The sequence below is a fragment of the Ciconia boyciana genome, chromosome 6 (genome assembly GCF_034638445.1).
Source record: "Ciconia boyciana chromosome 6, ASM3463844v1, whole genome shotgun sequence".
In the NCBI taxonomy this organism is placed as follows: Eukaryota; Metazoa; Chordata; class Aves; order Ciconiiformes; family Ciconiidae; genus Ciconia; species Ciconia boyciana.
Window position 1 is genome coordinate 68,025,709 of NC_132939.1, and position 19,604 is coordinate 68,045,312.

Genomic DNA, 19,604 nt, shown 5'->3' on the forward strand with positions numbered 1-19,604 from the left:
GCAGATCATTCAAACAATTGCTTTTCTTTTAAAAAATATTCTTCTGAAGGCTTTATGCTGGGTTCAGATATCACCTGTCTTTCCACAGCCTGTATAAATAGTAAAGCCAGCAGGACCACCAGACTGCGTGCTTTGGCTAAGTTGAGAGAAATGTTGTGTGCTAACATCGGATCGAGATTCCTCATTAATGGACACGGAAACATGGCCTCATTGTTCAGCCTGCAGAACAATGAACCTATAAACATGGGACAGCATAAAATTTTATAGAGAGAGCTGAAGGGCCAAGAGCATCTTGAGGTAGAGTGCACTGATGCACCTTGAAAAAGGAGTTCAGGAAGATACATTAAAAGAAAAAGAGATGGAATGTAGAAGCCACAGAAGGACAAGTTTCGGTCCTTGCACAGGACATGCTGAAAAGGCAAGAGGTGTCAGGTTAGCTGGTGTGGTACCTATGTGAATGTGAAGTAATCAGTAGAAAGTGCAAGTAGTTCTCAGATGGGCAAAACCCTATTGAAAGGACTGTTTGGCAAAGAAACTTCCCAAATGTTCTCTCACCAGAGACAACACTGATTTGACCTGTCAGACACGTTAAATTTCAGGCCTTGTCTGTGATCAAGATAGCTGAGAGTTCTAACACTCTTTAGCAGAGGTCCAAAATAAACAAGGTGTGGTGAAGAAATATGCTTTTTGCTCTGTGCAGATTACTGGGAATGGTCTTCCTTTTGCTGTCTGACCCAATGGTAAAGGCTTGCTTATCTTCCAAGAGCCAGACTCCAGAGGATGCACGAGTGCTTCCTCTAAGCAAAGTGAAGGAGGCCAGGGACAATATTTTGGCTGACGTGAGACACATTTGCTCTTGAGATGCCAGCAAACACATGCATTCCAAAAAGCAGTTTTGCTTTGATGAGTTTGGTTATCATGATGCGACTGTGTGGTAGTAATAGCCAAGAAAAGGCTCTGGTTTTAGATATTCCTATATTTACAAATATCTAAGAAACGCTACTTCCCTTAACTAGTTGTAAATGGTATTGTAACAGAATCAGTCTTATAGCCATTAAAGACAGGCTTCCAACATTAGATACAATACTAAAAGTTACACTTCTGAGATGGTCATAATGTAATTTCTCCCATATGGACCCTAAAGCCCCAGATGCTCTAAGATGTGTTTAGGGCCCTGTAAGACACACGGCCATCACTAATTAGCAAAGACCCTGAGCACGTGTTTAATTTTAAGCATGTGCTTTTCTCTCCCAGGACTCCATAGGACTTAAGGACTTCAAGTGAATGGGTTTAGGGATATGCTTAAAGATAAGCATGTGTTTAGTTGCTTTCTTGTACTCTGGCTTTATTTGTTTTTACAGGAATAAGAGAAATGAAAGATCTTATTACAGATCAAACACAAATAAATGTCCAAAGCACAGCAGGGAGGCTTTACGTCTTGGTTCAGAGCCCAGTGAAGTCAATGGAAAAACACCCCAACACCTCAGTGGACTTTGGAGCAAAGTCCTCAGAGGACTGATGATGAACCCACTGCAGAAAGTTGTTGAATACCTCATGTTTCTTTGCAAGGTTCCCTTATCTTGTATCCAGATGTTGCTAACAAGGATTTTTATTAGCTGCTGAGAAGTACGAGAGCGGCAGTTTTTCAACTCTTAAAATACATGCACATATAGATGACGTAGAAATAGTTTGCTCTGCAGTAGCAACTATGGTCTGTGGAGCTGTGAGTGGATTTCAAAAGTTTCCTGGTTCTTACCAGTAGAACCATTTCTTGGTCCCACTGATCTTAAAGTGTTTGCTTGCTTTCTTTCATGAAGCGCAGTAAGGCAAGTGTGAGACAGTTCCTTGGGTAAATGTTGCCTCTTTGTAAAGGGAAAGGTGTACACAACAGGAATAGCAGGTTCCTTTGAAAAGCGTTCATCTTTTCTGCCTTTAGATCTCTACAGTGTATAAAGCAACACCCGAGTTACTAATTTAGATTCTCTTTCTAGGCGTGCAGGGAAACAGCCACCGTTTGAGAGCAATTTGATCTATTTTTGATGTTCATTTCAGGACGAGACAATGCTGGAGATTTCTCCATTTGATCAGCTGAATTTCCACCCATAGAGCTGTATTTTGATCCTATGGTTCAGGCTGAAGCTTTCCTTCCTTCTGCAGAGACTGCCCTAACCAACATCAGCAGAACCACCTGAGCCATCAGCCATCACCCAGCAGGGAAAATGACTGTGCACCATCTTGTCAGGTTTGTCATGAAGGTAGGTGACACTGGAATGTATGTGTTTCTGCCTCCTCCTCGGAAGTCATTTGGGTCGCAGTACCAGAGCCATGGCACAAGCTTTGTCCAAGCTAGCAAGCAGAGTGCCTGTCTAGAGTCTCCGGAGAACTGGTAAGCAGTTAACGCTTGCTAAGCTGATATTGCTTCCTCTTCTGTTATTACTTGTGTTTACTAGGTCAAATTGACATTGGTCTGCAAGGATGTGCTATGGCCACATCAGAGTACCCATCCAGAGTCTCTGGAGAATTGTTAAGCTGTTAGTACGTGCTAAACCCATGTCGCTGCATTGTCTATTATTGCCTATGTTTGCTAGGTCAAAGTGACACTGATCTACAAAGATGAGCTATGGTCACACCTTCATTTTGCTCTGGAGAAATATCCTCTGTCACTCCGGGCCTTACTTCCCTATCAATGAAAAACTTCTGGTGGTATCCACTGACAGTAGCTCTGGGATTTGGTATGCTGGGAAAGGGTCCTGCACCAACTGCTTAGCACAATGGAGTTGAACCCTTCTGATAGAATAAAAGATAATAAAGTGATATTATTTGCAACTTGGATGCTCACTGGGTGAGCCCCACAAAATCCCTTTGATGTTTTATTCATTTTTGGTATCTTGATCTTTAACTGAGTTCTCATTTTAAGGCTAGAGAAAAAATGCCAATATTCCCCAAATTCTAAAATGCAAAACCAAAATCTTGGACCTGGTCTTTCTGTTCCTTCATGGTTCAGAAACTGCAGGGAAAATTATTTGAAGCGTTTTCTTCCAGTAACACCAAAACAGAGCCTGGCTTTTAAATAAGTATTTCTGTCGAGTGCCAAGAGCTGTCCTTTTCTTTTGAGCCATTTCACAGAACTGGAAGACACAAATCAATGGGTAAATGTGCAGTACTAGTACTGTAATTATTATTTCTACTTTTCTTATGATTATGATGATAGGAAACATTTCTTACTTGTTCCCTAGAAGAGTTATTTCTTCTACCTAGTCCCTGTCTTAAATTTTTGTAGTCCTCTAAATTAGAATCTGCCGTCCTTAGTCACATTAAAAAAACCCCATTGGCTTGAAAGGAAAATGTTAACTTCTTCAACGAGTGGAAAAATACTTCTGTTGCTTAAACGTAGGTAATTAGACTGAGGACTTTCTCCAAAGTAAACCTTGACAATCTAACAATCATCTTTGGCTTTTGCACTGCATGGAGTTTCTTTTACATTGTTAAACGCATTCCATGTTTCAGTAAATGACACCAGGCTCACCAGCAGTGACTGAGTGATTAGTTTATCATCCTCTTAGTGCAGCCATCTAGATCTTTAACTCTTTAAGCAGTGGCATTTAAGTCTTGAGAACACCCAGGATCATGCCTGAGGCTTTAGACATTCTCAGTTCAAGCAAATCTTGGATATCAAGTGAAAATGAAGAAAAGAAAGTAGGTGTATGCATCCTGATAACACTTTAAACAAGTCAGGTAAGCTAAATTGCAAATAAACACCAGGCTTTTTGCAGAGGAAGCCAGTTCCCCTTTCCTGGGACCACTTAGGTCATTAGTTGTCTGAGCAGCATAAAATTACAAGGAGAAATTCTAACAGCATACAAAGAGAGTGAAGGGTGACAAATCTACATTTCCTAAGACCGGGGGATGTGGGGCAGGTTTTTTTGGCTGGATTTACTATTCATCTCTCATGAGGCAGTAAAATGAACAGTTTTACAAAATGATTATAAAAAAAATTATGTGAGCTGAAACATACTGTGCCAATGCCCTCATGCTAAAATCTTGCTCATGCAGAGATGTGTAAGTACATAAAGCTTGGTAGCAAGAGAAGTCTTTGGAGAATGAAGGGCCTCTACTTACTTTGGAAAAGAAAGGTGCAGGAGGATTTTCAGACAGAAGGAAAAGACTTTGACCTGTGAGCTGCTGACCAGCTGCGCCTGCTGCTCAGCATCATGGATCTTCACCTATCATCCGATCCTGCTCAGTAACGCGAGCCAGATCACTATGTGTGCCCTCTGCCATGGAGCTGCTCACCCTGGAGAGACAAAGTGCTTTGGGAGCTCTGTTACTGGGAAGACTCTGAAATGTGTGAACACAGCATGTACGTGCCTCAAGCAACAGAACAGAGCCCAGCCTTTATTTATTTTTTGTTTTAAAAATGCCTTTCATCCACTGGCTGCATTTTTTGGTTTTGTTTGGGGTTGGGTTTTTTTTTTTTCAGACTGGACTTTCAGTTTTGCTGGTTTGGGTGAAAGGAGTTTTTGCCCAGCAGGGCAAGGGTGATTCTGTGTGGGCAGGGAACGGATGATGCTAGGTGAGATAAATTCTCTGTATCCTGAAAAGGGTTGAGAGTGGATTGGGAGCTACCTCTGAGACAGCACAGCTGTGCACCTCCTGCAAGCATAGGCAGACTAGTTAGGTCTCCAATTTTCTGGTGACTATTGCTTAGCCGCCAGGCCGTAGCCATTCTCAACCCTGTAGATGCATTCAGGCACCTGCTTCCCATACCTCTACCTAGCAGAAAACGTGATGGAAGCGATCCAGTTGTGTCATCCATTTCAAGGCACCTCCTCTGTGGTGGTCTCATCTTGGGCTCTTGGTGTCTTACCAGCTGGGGAACCTCTGAAAAAGGAATGGTGACTGTGCTGGTGGCTGCCAGTGGCCCCAAGAGAGGGAAATGAACCACACGACAGGTTTGCAAGTCCAAGCTGTCCTCATGGCACCACACTGAGAGAGATTCTGTCAGGCTCACCTTGGATGGCTGCTAATTTGTGCTTTGGATCTGGGGTTTGTCTCCACTATCCTTGACTCAAGTCAATACTCATTGATTCTAAGTCCTCTTTGGCCTTCTCATTTTATCCTCCGCTCTTCAAACATCTGCTTAATCCACTTCATTTTCATCTTGCAGTCCCTCAAGACCCAACCCCACTCAGCCTCTCCTCTGTCCTTCCCATGCTCAGCCTGGTCCGAAGTGGACAGGCAGCAGGATTTCCTGCCCCGCTTTGCCTCTGCACCTAACTGTTATGTGGGGAAAGAGTGATGGGAGATGAAGTGACGTGCTGAGGGCCTCTGGAGGCAGGACAGATGACTCTGGGTGTTTGGCAGCCATGGAGTTAGGTCAATGTTGGGTCTTTGTGGGGAATGTTTATAAGCTGATGCCACTTTTATAAATTACATTGCACATTTGCTCTTTGCAATATTTCTTCGAATTGGGGTGTGGTGTCATTTGCATACAATACCTGGTTTTGAGTCTTGTTGCCTTATCAGGGATGTCTACAGAGGGTGGGAAAAGGCAGCAGAGTCAGCAGGATGGAGATGGAAGAAGCAGGAATGCAGGGTGCGACCAGGGGAACAAAGAGGTCCTCGGGGAAATTGCTGCAACTTAGTTCTGCTTTCTGTGACTCAAAGTGTAACACCAGTGTGCCCAGGGGGCTGGTACCAGGAGATACCAGTGTTATGCTAACCCCAGATCATGCATGAGTAGAAACTGCTGGTTCAGACCCTTCATCCTGAGCCTTTTGTTCAAAAATCTAGTTTTAAGCCTATTTCTTTTCATGTCTGGGTGATGCTGTGCACCTGCCAGTTGCATCATTCTGGGTTGTCTTTGCAGACCAGTGCTAGCCTGTCGTGACACCTTGGTGCCTTTGGCTTTGGTGCCGTTTTCTAGAGTTGCACTTGGCCTTGCCTTGGCCCTTTGCCCAGACTGAATTTGCCTTCTTGGTTTTCACTTCTTTCCCATATCGGTTTTCTCTCCTGTTCTGTCTTCCTGCTTATCCTCTGGGGCCGGGCTCTGTAAACCCTTCTGCCCAGGTGGACCTCTGTGTGGGTGAGCAACCCCTCACTTCCAAGGTCCCTTCATATGTAAGAGCGAGTGAGATATGGGATGTCTTCAGACTCGCTCCCTTTTTGCCATTTCTTTTTTTTTCTTCTTCAAACCGATTTTTAGATATTCCTCTCCTAAAAGTCCCTCTTCTCCCTTTTTTATGAGCCAGTTCGTCAGTTTTATTACTCTGTAAGCTGTTTGGTGACTGGTATTTTAAAAATTAAAATAAGTAGATCCTGCAAATGGCCTTTAATAAAAAGCCTAGTTTGCCTGTGGGATTAGACACGCACGGTACACACGTACAACGCTGGTTTGCCCACATCGTTTGGATAAGGTATCAGAGAGTACAGACTGTCTTTGCATTGAAGCCTGCGGGTCAAGAAATTGGCCTCCCTTCAGTTCACGGGCCGTGTGGCTGCCAGCCAGTAATCTAAAGCCCTGATGACTATTTCTGGAAAATGCTGGAAACCCACCTCTGACTACAATGCATTTAATTCCTAGTTTCCAGGCGTATTCAGTTTTGCTTCTTCCTTATGGAGGAGATTTTGCTTCTGTAGTTTTTGAAATGTCCCACAGCAATGACTCCCTTCCGCTCTTTTTCTCAAGCGGGTGCGACAGGAGAGAGAGTCAGCCCAGGTCTTTCTGCTGTAGATGAGATGTGAATCACTGGGTGTCTCTCCACGATGTATGGGGCAGTACAGCTTTCGCTTCATGTGCTGTAAATGAGAGATCATACAGAGTCTCTGTGTCACGTTACTCTTCCAATATGTTCCCAGGGGCTGGAGCCCCACTGAAATGGTTTGAAAGCCTTTTGTTTGCTGGGTTGGAATTTGAGGACCTGTTTGGAACTAATATTTATTTTTGCTTTATTTCTGAGAATGGTGCAAAACGCTCTTGTTCTTCCAGAATGGAGGCTCTGACATGCCTTTAATTCTAACTGCCTCCTTTCCCCATTTTTTTAAATTACTCTTCACTGTTAAGCATATGCTTAGCCACTTGGATAAAGGAGGTTCCTGGTGATTCAGCCAGTGTCACAGAAGCACAAAGCTGAACCTAGACCTTCTGAAGTCCAAATCAACTCCTTCATCATTAGGCCAACCTTCCTTTAGGCATCCCAGTACTTGCAGCACTGCACCAAACCTATTGCCTTTGAACTTCCCAGGTAGCTAAAGGCCTCCTTCAGGCTGCTGAGTCAGTGTCTGTGTATGATGGAAGCAGTGAAGGGGAAAATAGATAATTGCTTATGTAGAAAAGAGCCAAAAATGAAATCAGGTTTCACTGCTGTTGACACAAGCAGTGCCCCTGCTCAGGTGCTTTTGGGCAGTAGTTGTTTGGGAGAGGAGGTGGGCTTTGATTCTGCTTACAAGCATTTTTTGTTGCCCCAGAACAGAGCACAGCAGGTAACAGTAAGTAAGAATGTCTCTACCTTGAAAATAAATCCAGCTAACACCTCACTCGTTAGCTTGCTTTATCAATAATAAAACAGAGCGCCCTGCTGCACTGTAGTGAAGTAGGTCCTGCTAAAAGGTTTGTCAGGAAGGACTGCAGGTTCTTTTAGCTCCTTCCTTCTGCTCTACAGGGCATTACCCCTTTCATAAGGATTACACCTGTAGGACATTTGCAGTGAACTGGGTTGTCCTGACAAAGCTGCTGCATTAATATGGATTGTTTTGTACTAGAATAAGCTATCAAGGTCCCGCCTTGGTTAGGATCCTGCTGCTCTTAGTATGTTTTAGCCGAATGTGATGGATACATGCGTGTCTGTGTGTGTTTGTGTGTACACGCATTTATATACACATACGTGTTTATAAAAGTACACATGACACTGAGTGAAAAGTAGGACAGTAGCTTGACAAGGAATACCTACAAAGCCCACACAACCTGCAGCCTCATATATATGTGTGGAGAAGGAGCCTTTCCCTCAGAAGCGATCTCTTTCTCGTCACGTGTCTGTGGGAAGCTCATGCGCTGTTCATACACGTTCACTGTGTTAAGGTTATTCAGTAAGCACTTTCTAAGAACAATTCTTGGTCTGATGATTATTTGTCACCAGACAACTGGTACAAACGAGCCCCACCAGTTTATTATTGCTGGAGATGGAGGCCACAGGGCATATCCGTGTTTCCCAACTGGGAATCCCTAGCAGGATCCTTCCTCTCTGCTTTCAGGTGAGGATGTTCACATTAACGAACTTGAAATTCAGCGACGTGCCGACATTTCCCAGCACTTGTGATAACGCCTACCAATAAAGTCCTTTGCTATTGCTGAAAATCAAATAGAGCTGGTGTGAACTATTTTTGCAGCAGTTGTCCTGCTCTGCTTATTTACTCCTTGTACTAGTGTTTGAAATCATTAAAGCTTCTGATGATAGCAGATCTCAAGATACAATTAAAGGACAAAGACAAATGTTGGCACCCCGGAGGTGCCACGTGGTTGTGTGGAATGGTAGATTTGGCAGCGTTGCTAGACAGTGAGGAAGAGCAAAGCATTTGAAATATCAGAGTCGCAGCCGAACTCAGACAAAGCCACATATCAGTGCTAGAGACACACTGAAGTGGTATGTACGCTAAGGGAGCTGCCAACGCTTGTGGTATTCTCAAAAAGTATTCATGACTCAACAGATCCAAAATGAATCTGCTTATCTTAGATAGCCATATGGCCGTATGGCGTTCATTAGCAGAATGATGATCTTTATTAGTACCAGCTACAACTTCAGAGCAGGAGGAATGCGTTCTTCATCTTCTGGAGGTCCTTCTTGCTTCTCAGGGATGAGGCTTTGATTGAATGGGGACTAATACAGCGTGGAAGCAGACGTGTGCTAAAGGCAACATTTCTTTCTAAAAGCTACATGAGATCAGTGCATGTTCTTCTTGTAACATTGATCAAGGAAACCAATCGATGTGTAGATGATTTTACAACAGATGGCTTAAAGAGGTGTTTCTAACACAGTTCAGGAGAATTTTAATAACAGGCCATTAAAATGGCTCTACCTTTATTTTATGAGTTGTGTTGCTGAAGCACTTCCCTAAGACCCAGGCCTCCTAGTTTGGATGCACTGCACCAGCGTCTCTTAAAGGAGCAATATTTAGCAGCAGAGACCTTAGGCTCTCGCAGCAGAAGACGGACAATGTATGTATGAAAAGCAAGGGGTGACATTTCTAGGCTTGCTCAGTCTTGGGGATCTTTGAAAAGTAACAAAGTGAACGAATCAAGTAAAAGCAACTAAAGATTCTCTCTGCGTGGGACAGTCAACCTTTTAACAGCATTTGCAAAACAATAAAAATCATCCTTAAAAACTTAAAAATAGAGAAGAGCAGGCAATCCTACTGTTTCAACTGCTGTGTATCTGATTACCAAAGACTGCTTTTTTATAACTGCCATTTTTTTAATGTTCCCACACAGTGTTTTTGTATGTATTTGTAAAAAAACCTGTTTGGAATAAAACAGCAATCCTGAACCTGATTCTCTTCTTAGCTCAGGAGTGGTTCTAGACGTGGTCCTGACACCTCAGCAGAGACACTTTAATGTGAAGCAGAAATAAAGTCCAAGCTGGGCCTAGTCCTGTGTGTCAGGAGAAATATGAATTTCTTTATTCAAGAGAAGGTAGAAAATTCTGGTAGAACAGGCCAGCTCTGAAGCATTCAGAGAAATCATGAAAATCTCAGAGTGGTTGTAAAGAATGTTCCTTTTGCCATTCAAGCAGCTGCACTTGTTTTCACCGGGTGTAGTCCAGCTCTTTAGTGAAGAGCTACTTTGGAAAATGTAATCCCTCGGAGTTGTTTGCTCAGTTCTCTTTGTTTTAATTGACAAGCTTAGGCGGTTGAAAGGAAAGGGTAGGAGGGAATTGATCTTAGCACACTTATGGGCATCTCCTCCTGTAATTAATGTAATTAAAACGTCTCGGACATATGACTTTATTTATTTATTTATGGTTTTAGGCTTGTTTCTGCTCAAGCACAAATCTGGTGAGATGAGTTTTTTTCCCAAGGCAGGTTGTTTGCAAACTTTGGAGCCCAAAAGGTGCAGCTGCTCTAAAAATAACATAGGATGCAAGAACTGGTTTGGGAAGGTCCCTCTCTGCCCGAGTCCAGAGGCATCTCCTGAAACACTGCCATTAGGGGAAAAGTTTGCCTTGTAAACAGAGCTGGCCTAATTTCTAGAGGTGCTGAACATCGACCTGCAGTGCTTGCTGGTAGGTCCTGAGCACACGAAACCTGGAAACGGGTCAAATGTTAGTAGCTGGGGTTTTATCAGGAACACATCTGGGCAAACCCACGATTACCGGGTTGAAACGAAAGAAAGCAAATAATTGCCCCTCAGCTAGTGACCTCTGCAAGCAGAGCTGGGTACCCGGACTCTAGGAGGCCTGCCAGCTCCTGGGCTTCTCGCTGCCACCGACAAAACAAGTCTTCTGTCACAGTCAAGGTCTGCACACGCATGAATCACCTCTTTGTCTCGCCATTCTTTGCAGGGTGATGTCCCCAGTGACCTGGTGCTTAGCTTCCAGAGGAGGCCAATGGTCTTGCTGTCCAGGTGCAGAGATCCCCAGAAGGTTTATCACAGAAGTGAGAGAGGAAAAAACGTGGCAGCAGAACCCCGAATACGGCTGGGACTGGATCACGGGCAAGAACCACACCAATCCCCCCTCTCACCCACGCGAGATGTGATGCAGGGGGAGGTGTGTCTTGCGTTGAGCATAGACATAATGTTCTCTATTTTTGATGTGCTGGACCTTTAAAACGCACAATGTTGTATCTACCGCTGAATTAAGCAGTGTTTGCTTTTCAAACCTTCCACGTTTGTATTTTTAGCTCCATTTTGGCATTCACTTTTTTGGTTGGAATATATAACACACTTGGTTGTTTAGCGTGCCTGGACCGAATTCAGCCTATGTGTAACTCCACGGGCTTGAGCAGAAGCTACGTTCAAGGTGAATTACTCTCTATGGGGCTAAGGAAATACAGCTTCTGTAGACATGCATTTCAGCTCCCTCAGTAAATGCTACACTATTTCCATCCATGGTTATTCCTTTGTGGTTTGGGTTATGTATTTACATTTTACGGAATAAATACTACAGCTTTCCCCATGACTAACACTTCTTAGTAACCAATAAGCTACTCAAATACACTATTGCCTCCTACAAGAGCCTAAACCACACTGCTCTCCACTGGCTTTCTGTCCCCAGCTGGCCACCTCCTTGCACAGAGGCATGGTTAACCAGCATTACATAAGCAACTTTTTGGATCTCGGTTTAACGGGACGGCTTACGAGAGCAGGCACTGGATGCCGTGGGACTGAATTCCTCAGTGACAAACATTTCAAACACGGCCACTCTCTGATCCTAACAAAATCCGAGTGAGGTCTTTAGACAAAGAGCGTGACGTATCGCTGCTGCTCCCACAAAGAGGGAACGAGTTGCTTTTCCAAATCCAGAGGTCTGTTTTAAGAGCAGTGCTATGCAGGCCCTTGCGTAAACTTTGTTTATAGACTGGAGTATTTTCAATGAAAATGTTATTTAACTTTAAAAAGTTGCACAGCAGCTAGTCCAAAAATTGTTTTTCCTTGTTAAGAATAACACACAGTATGATACATTTGAAATGGCGATAGCAATATTTCACAAATTTTGATGGATTCATAGTCCAAATACCTTGCTAACAGATGTTTCTTTTAAACTCAGAGTGGTATAGGAATAACTCAGAGGTATTACAGTGTCAGCACTGCCTTTTATCTGTGCGTGTCCTTTCAGTGACATCCCTGGGCTTTTCTAATGCATGGGTCAGGTCTGAGCTAAGAAAAAGTGAAATATGAAAAGAAGTCCTATCTGATCATGTGTGCGTTTTGGGGCAGTGCTGTAGGGAAGCCGACACGCGCTGCCGCGGGCTTGCTGTACGCTTGGGCACAGCGGCCTGGTGGTTTGTGGGAACGTGCTGGTTTACAGTCATCGTTTCTGAGCTGGCTTTTGGTTGTGGTTAATTGATGAACTTAGGAGTTCCCATGGCCACTCCATGACCACATCTTTTGGTCTCCTAAATTAACTAACTTTTCTCTCCGTGGATGACAGTTTGCCCAACACAAAGAGACACCCCAGCAGGGCAAAAGGACAATATTTTAACACCCTGGTGGAGTTCTCTGTATTTATCATGGGGTCATTCAGTCTACTCTGTCTCTCCAAAGTATGTGGCATCCATCGCTCTTCATTAGGGGGTCTTTCCCAGGCGCTGCCTTCTCCACACCTTGTTCGTACATCACCCCCAGTATGTCCAGTTGACGTGTGCTAGTGGCAGACCAGTCTGTCCCCAAACCCCACCTGGGAACAGCCTCAAGCCTTGGGAAGCCTGGCTTTTAGTCTCAACCCCAAAGATGGCCCAGGGCAATGCTGGGGCTGAACTGCGGGGCAGGGAGCATCCTTCCTCCAGGAGACCGCTGTTCGCACCACGCTGGAGCAGCCCGTTGTGGCCGTACACAGCCCGTGCTGGCTTGGGAAGGCGCCTGCTTCACATCCAGGTGGGGGTCTGGGAACCTGGCCTGGCGGGAAGGGGCGAGAGAGTTCTTCTGGCAGCCAGGGAGGGAAGGGGGAGGAGAAGGATGAGAAAACCCGGAGGGCGGGTGGGAACCCAGGGCAGGGAGCAGGGGTAATCCTCGGGCCTGGCAGCGGGCTCCCAGCCCCCGGGAGGTGCAAGGGGTCTCCAGCAGCGCGGCCCCTCGGGGCCCGGCGGGCGGTGGGTGCTGAGAGCACGGCAGGAACCGGGTCTCCGCCGCCGTCCCTTTCTCCCTGCAGCTGCTTCTCGTTCCCAAGCGCTCCCTCCCTCCTCCCTCCGGCGCTTCCCGAGCTTCCCTTCCCAAACCGGCCTCTCGGCGGGTCCGCCGGCCCCGCGGTGCCCGCCCGGCAGCCGCCCCGCGCCCGCCGCCCTGGCCCGGCGTGCTCGGCGGGGGCCGTGCGCCGACACGGACGCCCCGGGGGCACCCACGCCGCCGGTCCCGCCGGCCGTGCGCGGAGGGAGAGGGGCAGGAGGGGGCCGCGGGGCCCCGCGCCTCGGGTCGTGCCAGTCCCCCGGGGATGCACCTGAGCGCAGCGGGGGAACCCCCCGGGGGACCGCGCCAGGCCCGGCCCCGCGCCCGCCGCCCCGCCGCAGCTCAGCCCCAGCCCCGGCGGGGTCCCGACCCCCGGGCGCAGCCCCTCCGCCGGCCGCCCCTCCACACCCCCCCCCCCCGGGGCGGCGGGCGCCGCGGGCCGGGAGCCTGGCGCGGGCGGCGGGGCGGGCCGGGCCGTCCCCCGCGGGGCCGGGCCGGGCGGGGGCGGGCCGGGGGCGGCGGGCCGGGCCGGGCCGGGCTGGCGGGGTGCGCGGCTCCACGTGACTGCGGGGCCGGGAGAAAACCGGGGCCGGCGGCGGCGGCGGCCGCACTGCGCCCGGGCGGCGATCGCGGGAGGCGCTCGGCAGCCGCTGCCCCGAGGCTTTCGGCGCGCTGGGTCCGGGCTGGCTCTCCAGAATCATGGACTGTGCTGATATGCCTTGCTTGCTGTCAGTGAGTACAGCCCTCTTCTTCCTCGGCTTCGCTCTTTACTTCTGGCTTTCGTCACGGGTCTTTAGTTTAGTTTTTTAAACTTTACTTTGGTCTTGTCCCCGTCCCCACCCCCGCCGCCCCCGCCCCGCTCCTCCCGGCGGCGGGGCGCGGACCCCCGGCCCCCCGTCCCGTCCCGCCGAGCCGGGCGCCCCTTCCTTCCCCGCCGGGCGCCGGGGCCCCGCCGCGGCTTCGCCCCGGCCCGGCCCGGCGGGGCGAGCGGGGCCGGGATGCGCCGGAGACCCGCCTGCCCGTGGGGGCTGCCGGGCGGCGAGCGACCTGGGGCGAGCGGCTAATCCCTGCCCGCCGGGGCGCGCCTGCTGCCGCTCGGGGGCTTCTGATGTCGTTTTGCCATTTATCATTATTATTTTTAAGTTTATTCGGAAGAGGAGGAGGAGGAGGAGGGGGGGGGTTGCTTCTCATCCTGACTTTCCTTGTTGTTTGTTGTTGCGTTTTTTACACCCCAGAGACACCATGATTCCTGGTAACCGAATGCTGATGGTCATCCTACTATGCCAAGTCCTGCTAGGAGGTACTAACCATGCTAGCCTGATACCCGAGACCGGCAGGAAGAAAGTCGCAGAGCTTCAGGGACAAGCCGGATCCGGACGCCGCTCTGCCCAAAGCCATGAACTCTTGCGGGGTTTCGAAACAACTCTGCTGCAGATGTTTGGGCTGCGAAGGCGGCCTCAGCCCAGCAAGTCAGCCGTCATTCCTAGTTACATGCTGGATCTCTATCGACTCCAGTCTGGAGAAGAGGAGGAAAGCCTCCAGGAAATTAGCCTGCAGTACCCTGAGCGATCGACCAGCCGGGCAAACACCGTGAGGAGTTTCCACCATGAAGGTCAGTGATGGGAGGAGGTAAATTCCCAGCCCCAGTAGCGATCGGGATTTCCTTGCGTTTGGAAGCTCACAAATGCATTTAGAAGCAGGACGTGCCCGGCCCTAAATTTATGGGAGGAAAACCGCCCCCCAAGCCTGCCGTGTGTGGGTGACAGGCGTGCTGCTCTGTATTTTTTCCAGCATCCTGTGCTTAACCCGAGCTTGACCATATTTTGAGGTGCTTTCGCTTCTGTTGACAACAGCGAGTTTCCTTCGGTGCCTCTGCCTCGGGGTCGCTCCCTGGGCTCGCGTGGATTTAATGACTCTGGATCGGATGCGGGAGTAAAGTGAGGGCGGGATCTCGCCCCTGGTGTGTTTCTTTTGAACTATCAAAGCGATTGCTGCCTGGTTTTGCTCTTAAGAAAAAAAAAAAGAAAAATCCAAAAAAAAAACCCTACTCGAATTTAATACTTACAGCTGTGTGTTTATAAGGTTTATTCAATAGGCCCTTGTAATCTGATCCAAATGTTTCCTAGCGGATGTTTCTTTTCCAAAGTAAATCTGAATTATTAATCCAGCCGCATCATTACTGCGTTGGAATTTGCTTCTCTTTCTCCCCCTGCCCCCTGCGCCCCATAACAAGGCACCTCTGTGCTCCGTGGCGCCGCACCTCGCCGGGGAGATGATTTTGGAGAGACTGGGGGGGGAAAGCAAAGGGGGAAAAGCCTCCCCAAAAGGGGAAGCGAGATGGGAAGGGGTGACCCAGTCCGGGCACAGGCATGCGGAGGGCGAGCGAGCGGTGCCGGGGCAGGAGCCGCTCCAGGTCCAGCTTGGGAGGGATGTGCAGGGGAGCGGAGCGGTGCCGGCGGCTGCCGGGCAGGTGAAGCGTGGGTGCGTGCTGTGGCTGCTGCTGTGGCTGCTCCGGGGGCTGTGGCTGGGTGCCCCGAGGCTGACGTGCTCTTGTTTGCTTTTCGTACCGCTTCCCCCCCTCCCGCCCTGCTCCTCTCCAGAGCACCTGGAGAGCGTCCCGGGTCCCAGCGAGGCGCCCCGGATCCGCTTCGTCTTCAACCTCAGCAGCGTGCCGGAAAACGAGGTGATCTCCTCGGCGGAGCTGCGGCTGTACCGGGAGCAGGTGGAGGAGCCGAGCGCGGCATGGGAGAGGGGCTTCCACCGGATAAACATTTACGAAGTGATGAAGCCGCTGTCGGAGCACGCTCAGGCCATTACGCGCCTGTTGGACACGCGTCTGGTGCACCACAACGTGACGCGCTGGGAGACCTTTGATGTGAGCCCGGCTGTGATCCGGTGGACCAAGGACAAGCAACCGAACCACGGGCTGGTGATCGAGGTGACCCACCTCCACCATGCACAGACTCATCAGGGCAAACACGTCAGGATTAGCCGATCTTTACCTCAAGGGCACGGGGACTGGGCTCAGCTCAGGCCGCTCCTGGTCACTTTTGGGCACGACGGGCGAGGCCACGCGCTGACCCGCAGAGCCCGCCGGAGCCCCAAGCACCAGCGTTCCCGCAAGAACAAAAAAAACTGCCGTCGCCATGCCCTCTATGTGGATTTCAGCGATGTGGGCTGGAACGACTGGATCGTGGCACCCCCGGGGTACCAGGCATTTTACTGCCACGGGGACTGCCCCTTCCCTCTGGCCGACCACCTCAACTCCACGAACCACGCCATCGTGCAGACGCTGGTGAACTCCGTGAACTCCAGCATCCCCAAGGCCTGCTGCGTGCCCACGGAGCTGAGCGCCATCTCCATGCTCTACCTGGATGAGTATGACAAGGTGGTCCTGAAAAACTACCAGGAGATGGTGGTGGAGGGGTGCGGGTGCCGCTGACCCCCTTCCCCGCCGCCCTCTCCTCCCCTTCTCTCTCCCTCCCGTCCCACCCCAGAACTGCTTGCTATAGCTGGACTCTTCTCTAAACTAAACGTTCACCTTGACCTTATTTATGACTTTATGTGCAAATGTTTTTGACAATAATGATCATATATTTTGACAAAATATATTTATAACTACATATTAAAAGAAAAAAATAAAATGAGTCATTATTTTAAAGGTAAATGCATTTTGTGTCTCGCCTCTCAGGGTGCTGCTGAGGCTGTGCTGGCTGGGAGTGCAGCAGGGAATGTATCTTCTCTCCTTATCTTCTCCCCCCTCCTTTCCCCCCACTTTCCCCCCACCCCTTTTCCCCTTACAGGCTTTGCAAATTTTAGTCTTTCTATTTCTCGCCGAGGTACCGCGGATCCCCCTGTGCTGGGGCTGCGCCACGTGGGAGATGAGGGTCCCTGGAGATTAAGAGCTGCTTCTCCCGGCCGCTGGGAATAGAGCCGACCTTGCTAACCTGGCCCAAGCGTTTGCAAAGCAACCCACCAAAAATGCATTTGAAAAGAAGGTGAAGATTTACCTGAGGGCTTTATGCTAAACCCACTGGGTTTTATACCCTTCGTCCATCTTCAGGATTCCCCAGGTTTCAAAACTATTAACATTTCCCCCCCCCCCTCTTTCCCTCCCCACTGGAGATTGGCTTCTTTGGGAAGCTTCAAAGGTTTGCACAGGTCCTTTGAAGATCAAATCGCCCCATTACAATGCCAAAAAAAAAAAGATATCTGGAGCAGTTAAATATGTGTTAGCTAATAGCTACCTGTGCTGTGTCCTTTCCAAATTGCTTCCGAGCAGGAAGGTGATCAGAGCTGAGCAGGTACCGTCGGAGGTATCTAGGGCCTGAAACCCCTAGCTTAAACGCATTGGACGGACTGTGTTTGGCTTGGAAAATAGGGAGCTGTGCCGTGGGGTGTATGCGTGGGGCTCGTGTCCTCAGCCATCGCAGGAGTGGGAAGGGAGGGGAGCAGGGCGAGGGTGTGTGATGCTTGTTTTTTTGGTTTTTTTTTTTTCTTTTTCTTTAATGATTGAAGCTTTCCAACCCTCCGAAAGGGGCAGCTTAGTTGAAACCAATAAAAACTGGAGTGGAAAGCTTGCCAAAAGCCTTGGCTCCCTGAAGAGTGCAGGTGGAGAGAGGAGATGGGAGCTGCGGGGGGAGGCGAGCACGGCCCTGCCTTTCTCTCGGAAACAAAAAGAAACAGCCCTCAACCTCTTCTGTGCCAGCGAGGCTTTTCCACCCCTCCATCCCACCGGGTGCCTGCGCACAGGGGCAGGCCGCAGGGTCCCCTCCGCTGCCGGAGAGCCTTCGGGTGGCTCTGTGCCTCCCCAGCGGGGTGCTGCGGGGTCCCCACAGCCTCCCGGCACCCCACGAGCCAGGGATGGGTGCTGGCTACGGGGACCGAGCGTCCCTGGCATGGCAGGGCTCTGCGTGGGTGCTTGCAGGGGTGCAAGCAGACCGGGGGGATCGCCGCACTCTCGGGGAGCCCCGGAGCGCATGTAGGGGGCCGGGGTTATTGCTGCCGTGTCTCCGGGGCCCCCTCGGCCCCGAGCTGACACTTCATTCCTGCCTTTAGAAGGGAAATGTGTGGCCCGGGGCATCGGCGACCTGCTGCCTCCCCTTTGATGCCTGCATATCAGACATAGCCATGCCAAAGAAAGAATTTCATTTTGAAGTGGCATCAGCTAAAGGCGAGCGCCTTTCAGCTGCCTGACAGGGCAATTACACACATCTCTGCCGATCTGCCCCGCCGCCGATAACCCCGGCTGGCCGGGGAAAGGGGGTCTCGGGGCCGTGGGGCAGGCACTGTGGGAGGGTGCCTTGGGAAAAAATCACTGTGCTTTTTAACAGAAAAAAAAAAAGTTAAAGAAAAGAGGCTTCTCCCAGGTTTGCTTCCCTGCTCGTTGGTGCATCCCGGGTTGTCCTGGAGGCTGAAGGCCAGGAGGGTGTTACAAAGCTAAGCGGCATGTGCGCAAACGGCTCTTGGATTTAGATCATTCTCGTCGTAGAAGTCTCCAGCTGCTTTGCTGCGTTCCTGCTGCTTTCTGGATCTCTTTATTTTGGTGCTTATTTTTTGCATTGGGTTTAAATGATGAAATCAAAGCTTCAGCCCCGTGGAAGCAGAGGCACCTGCTTTTCCGTAGGTGCTGCGAGTGGAGAGGTTGTCCTGACGTGTATGCGGCCTTTGGGAGATTTTCCTTTGCTTTGGTTTTCCTGCCCTGGTGTTGGCTGTGGGTTGGTGAGATCCTACGTGGGTGTTCTGCTCAGAAACTGTAGGAAAAACAACTGTTTTTTTTAAAAAAATAATAGTATTTCAATTTTGTAAATTTTATAAGAATCTAAACTGTGTATATAAACCAGCTGACAGTAAAAGTGATGTATAGAACAAAATATTCGTGGATGCATTAAGCAGCTTACTCAGTGGAGCACATCTAAACTTGTGTGTTTAACACAAACTGAGTGCAGGGGCTGAGGGTTTCCCTCCCCGTGTGTTTACATCCCTCTGTCCCACACGGGTGCCAGACTGCTCTATGGCCTCGTGCGATCAGAGAGGCATTTAGCAAAATTCTCAATCCGATAAATTGTTTAAAAATAGGAAAATACAACAAAATTGTCAGGGAAACCAGAACTGGGTCCCTTTCTTTGCTGTGGAATTAGCGTGATGACCGGTCCCGTCTGTTTGCTGAGTGCTGCTTGCCACAGACATGCCGATTTGGTTTCTTGCTGGCTTATCTGTACGAGAAACTACCTTGCTCACGCAGCAGAGAAGAGCTGGTGTGTTGGTTTAGTCTCAGATAGCCAGTGTTTAGCTTTGCTTAAAAGTATGACAAATATATCTGCTTTATAAGTGCAATAATTCCCCTGACCATGGAACGTATTATGTGCAAATGTTACTTATTTCAGAGCGAACGAGCGCTTTGTTTGTGGTGGCTGGCACAGAAATCCCTGGAAGGTCTGAGATAAGGCATATCAGTTTAATCCCCCTCTTATCCTGTCCAAGCTGTGAACGAAAGGGGAACGGGTTGAAGGTGAGTGTGCAGCCACTTCCCCACCATCTGTGTGTCCTCTTGGCAGCTGTGGCCCACAGTCCAGCATCCCAAGAAGCGTGAGCTGGATGGTAGATGCTCTGCGGCTCACCGTGATGCGCCTTCATCTTTGTGCCTACTGCAGGAAGGCTGTTTGAAAAGACTTTTGATACCTGAAAAGTACTGTCATGCTGAAGTCTGTGTGGCTTATGGATATAGGAA

At 49.3% G+C, this 19,604-nt stretch overlaps 1 protein-coding gene across 2 annotated transcripts; it reads left to right on the forward strand.

Moving 5' to 3' along the window:
* The first annotated feature begins 13,442 nt into the window (after window positions 1-13,442).
* On the forward strand, window positions 13,443-16,512 carry BMP4 (bone morphogenetic protein 4). 2 transcript variants are annotated; one of them, XM_072865645.1, is made up of 3 exons: window positions 13,443-13,602; window positions 14,110-14,486; window positions 15,475-16,512. In XM_072865645.1, exons 1-3 carry the CDS (start codon window positions 13,574-13,576, stop codon window positions 16,314-16,316), a joined length of 1,248 nt encoding a protein of 415 aa, XP_072721746.1. In that variant the 5' UTR covers window positions 13,443-13,573; the 3' UTR covers window positions 16,317-16,512. The 2 variants fall into 2 exon arrangements, with proteins under 2 accessions (XP_072721746.1, XP_072721747.1); XM_072865646.1 differs by having other exon boundaries at window positions 13,472-13,606; window positions 15,475-16,511.
* Window positions 16,513-19,604: the final 3,092 nt, after the last annotated feature.

Bases quoted from the DNA above. Each gene is read 5' to 3' on its own strand.
- BMP4 (XM_072865645.1), top strand. From the start codon at position 13,574: ATGGACTGTGCTGATATGCCTTGCTTGCT. The intron at 13,603-14,109 runs GTCAGTGAGTAC...TTTACACCCCAG, and splicing joins GCTGATATGCCTTGCTTGCT to AGACACCATGATTCCTGGTA. The intron at 14,487-15,474 runs GTCAGTGATGGG...GCTCCTCTCCAG, and splicing joins GAGGAGTTTCCACCATGAAG to AGCACCTGGAGAGCGTCCCG.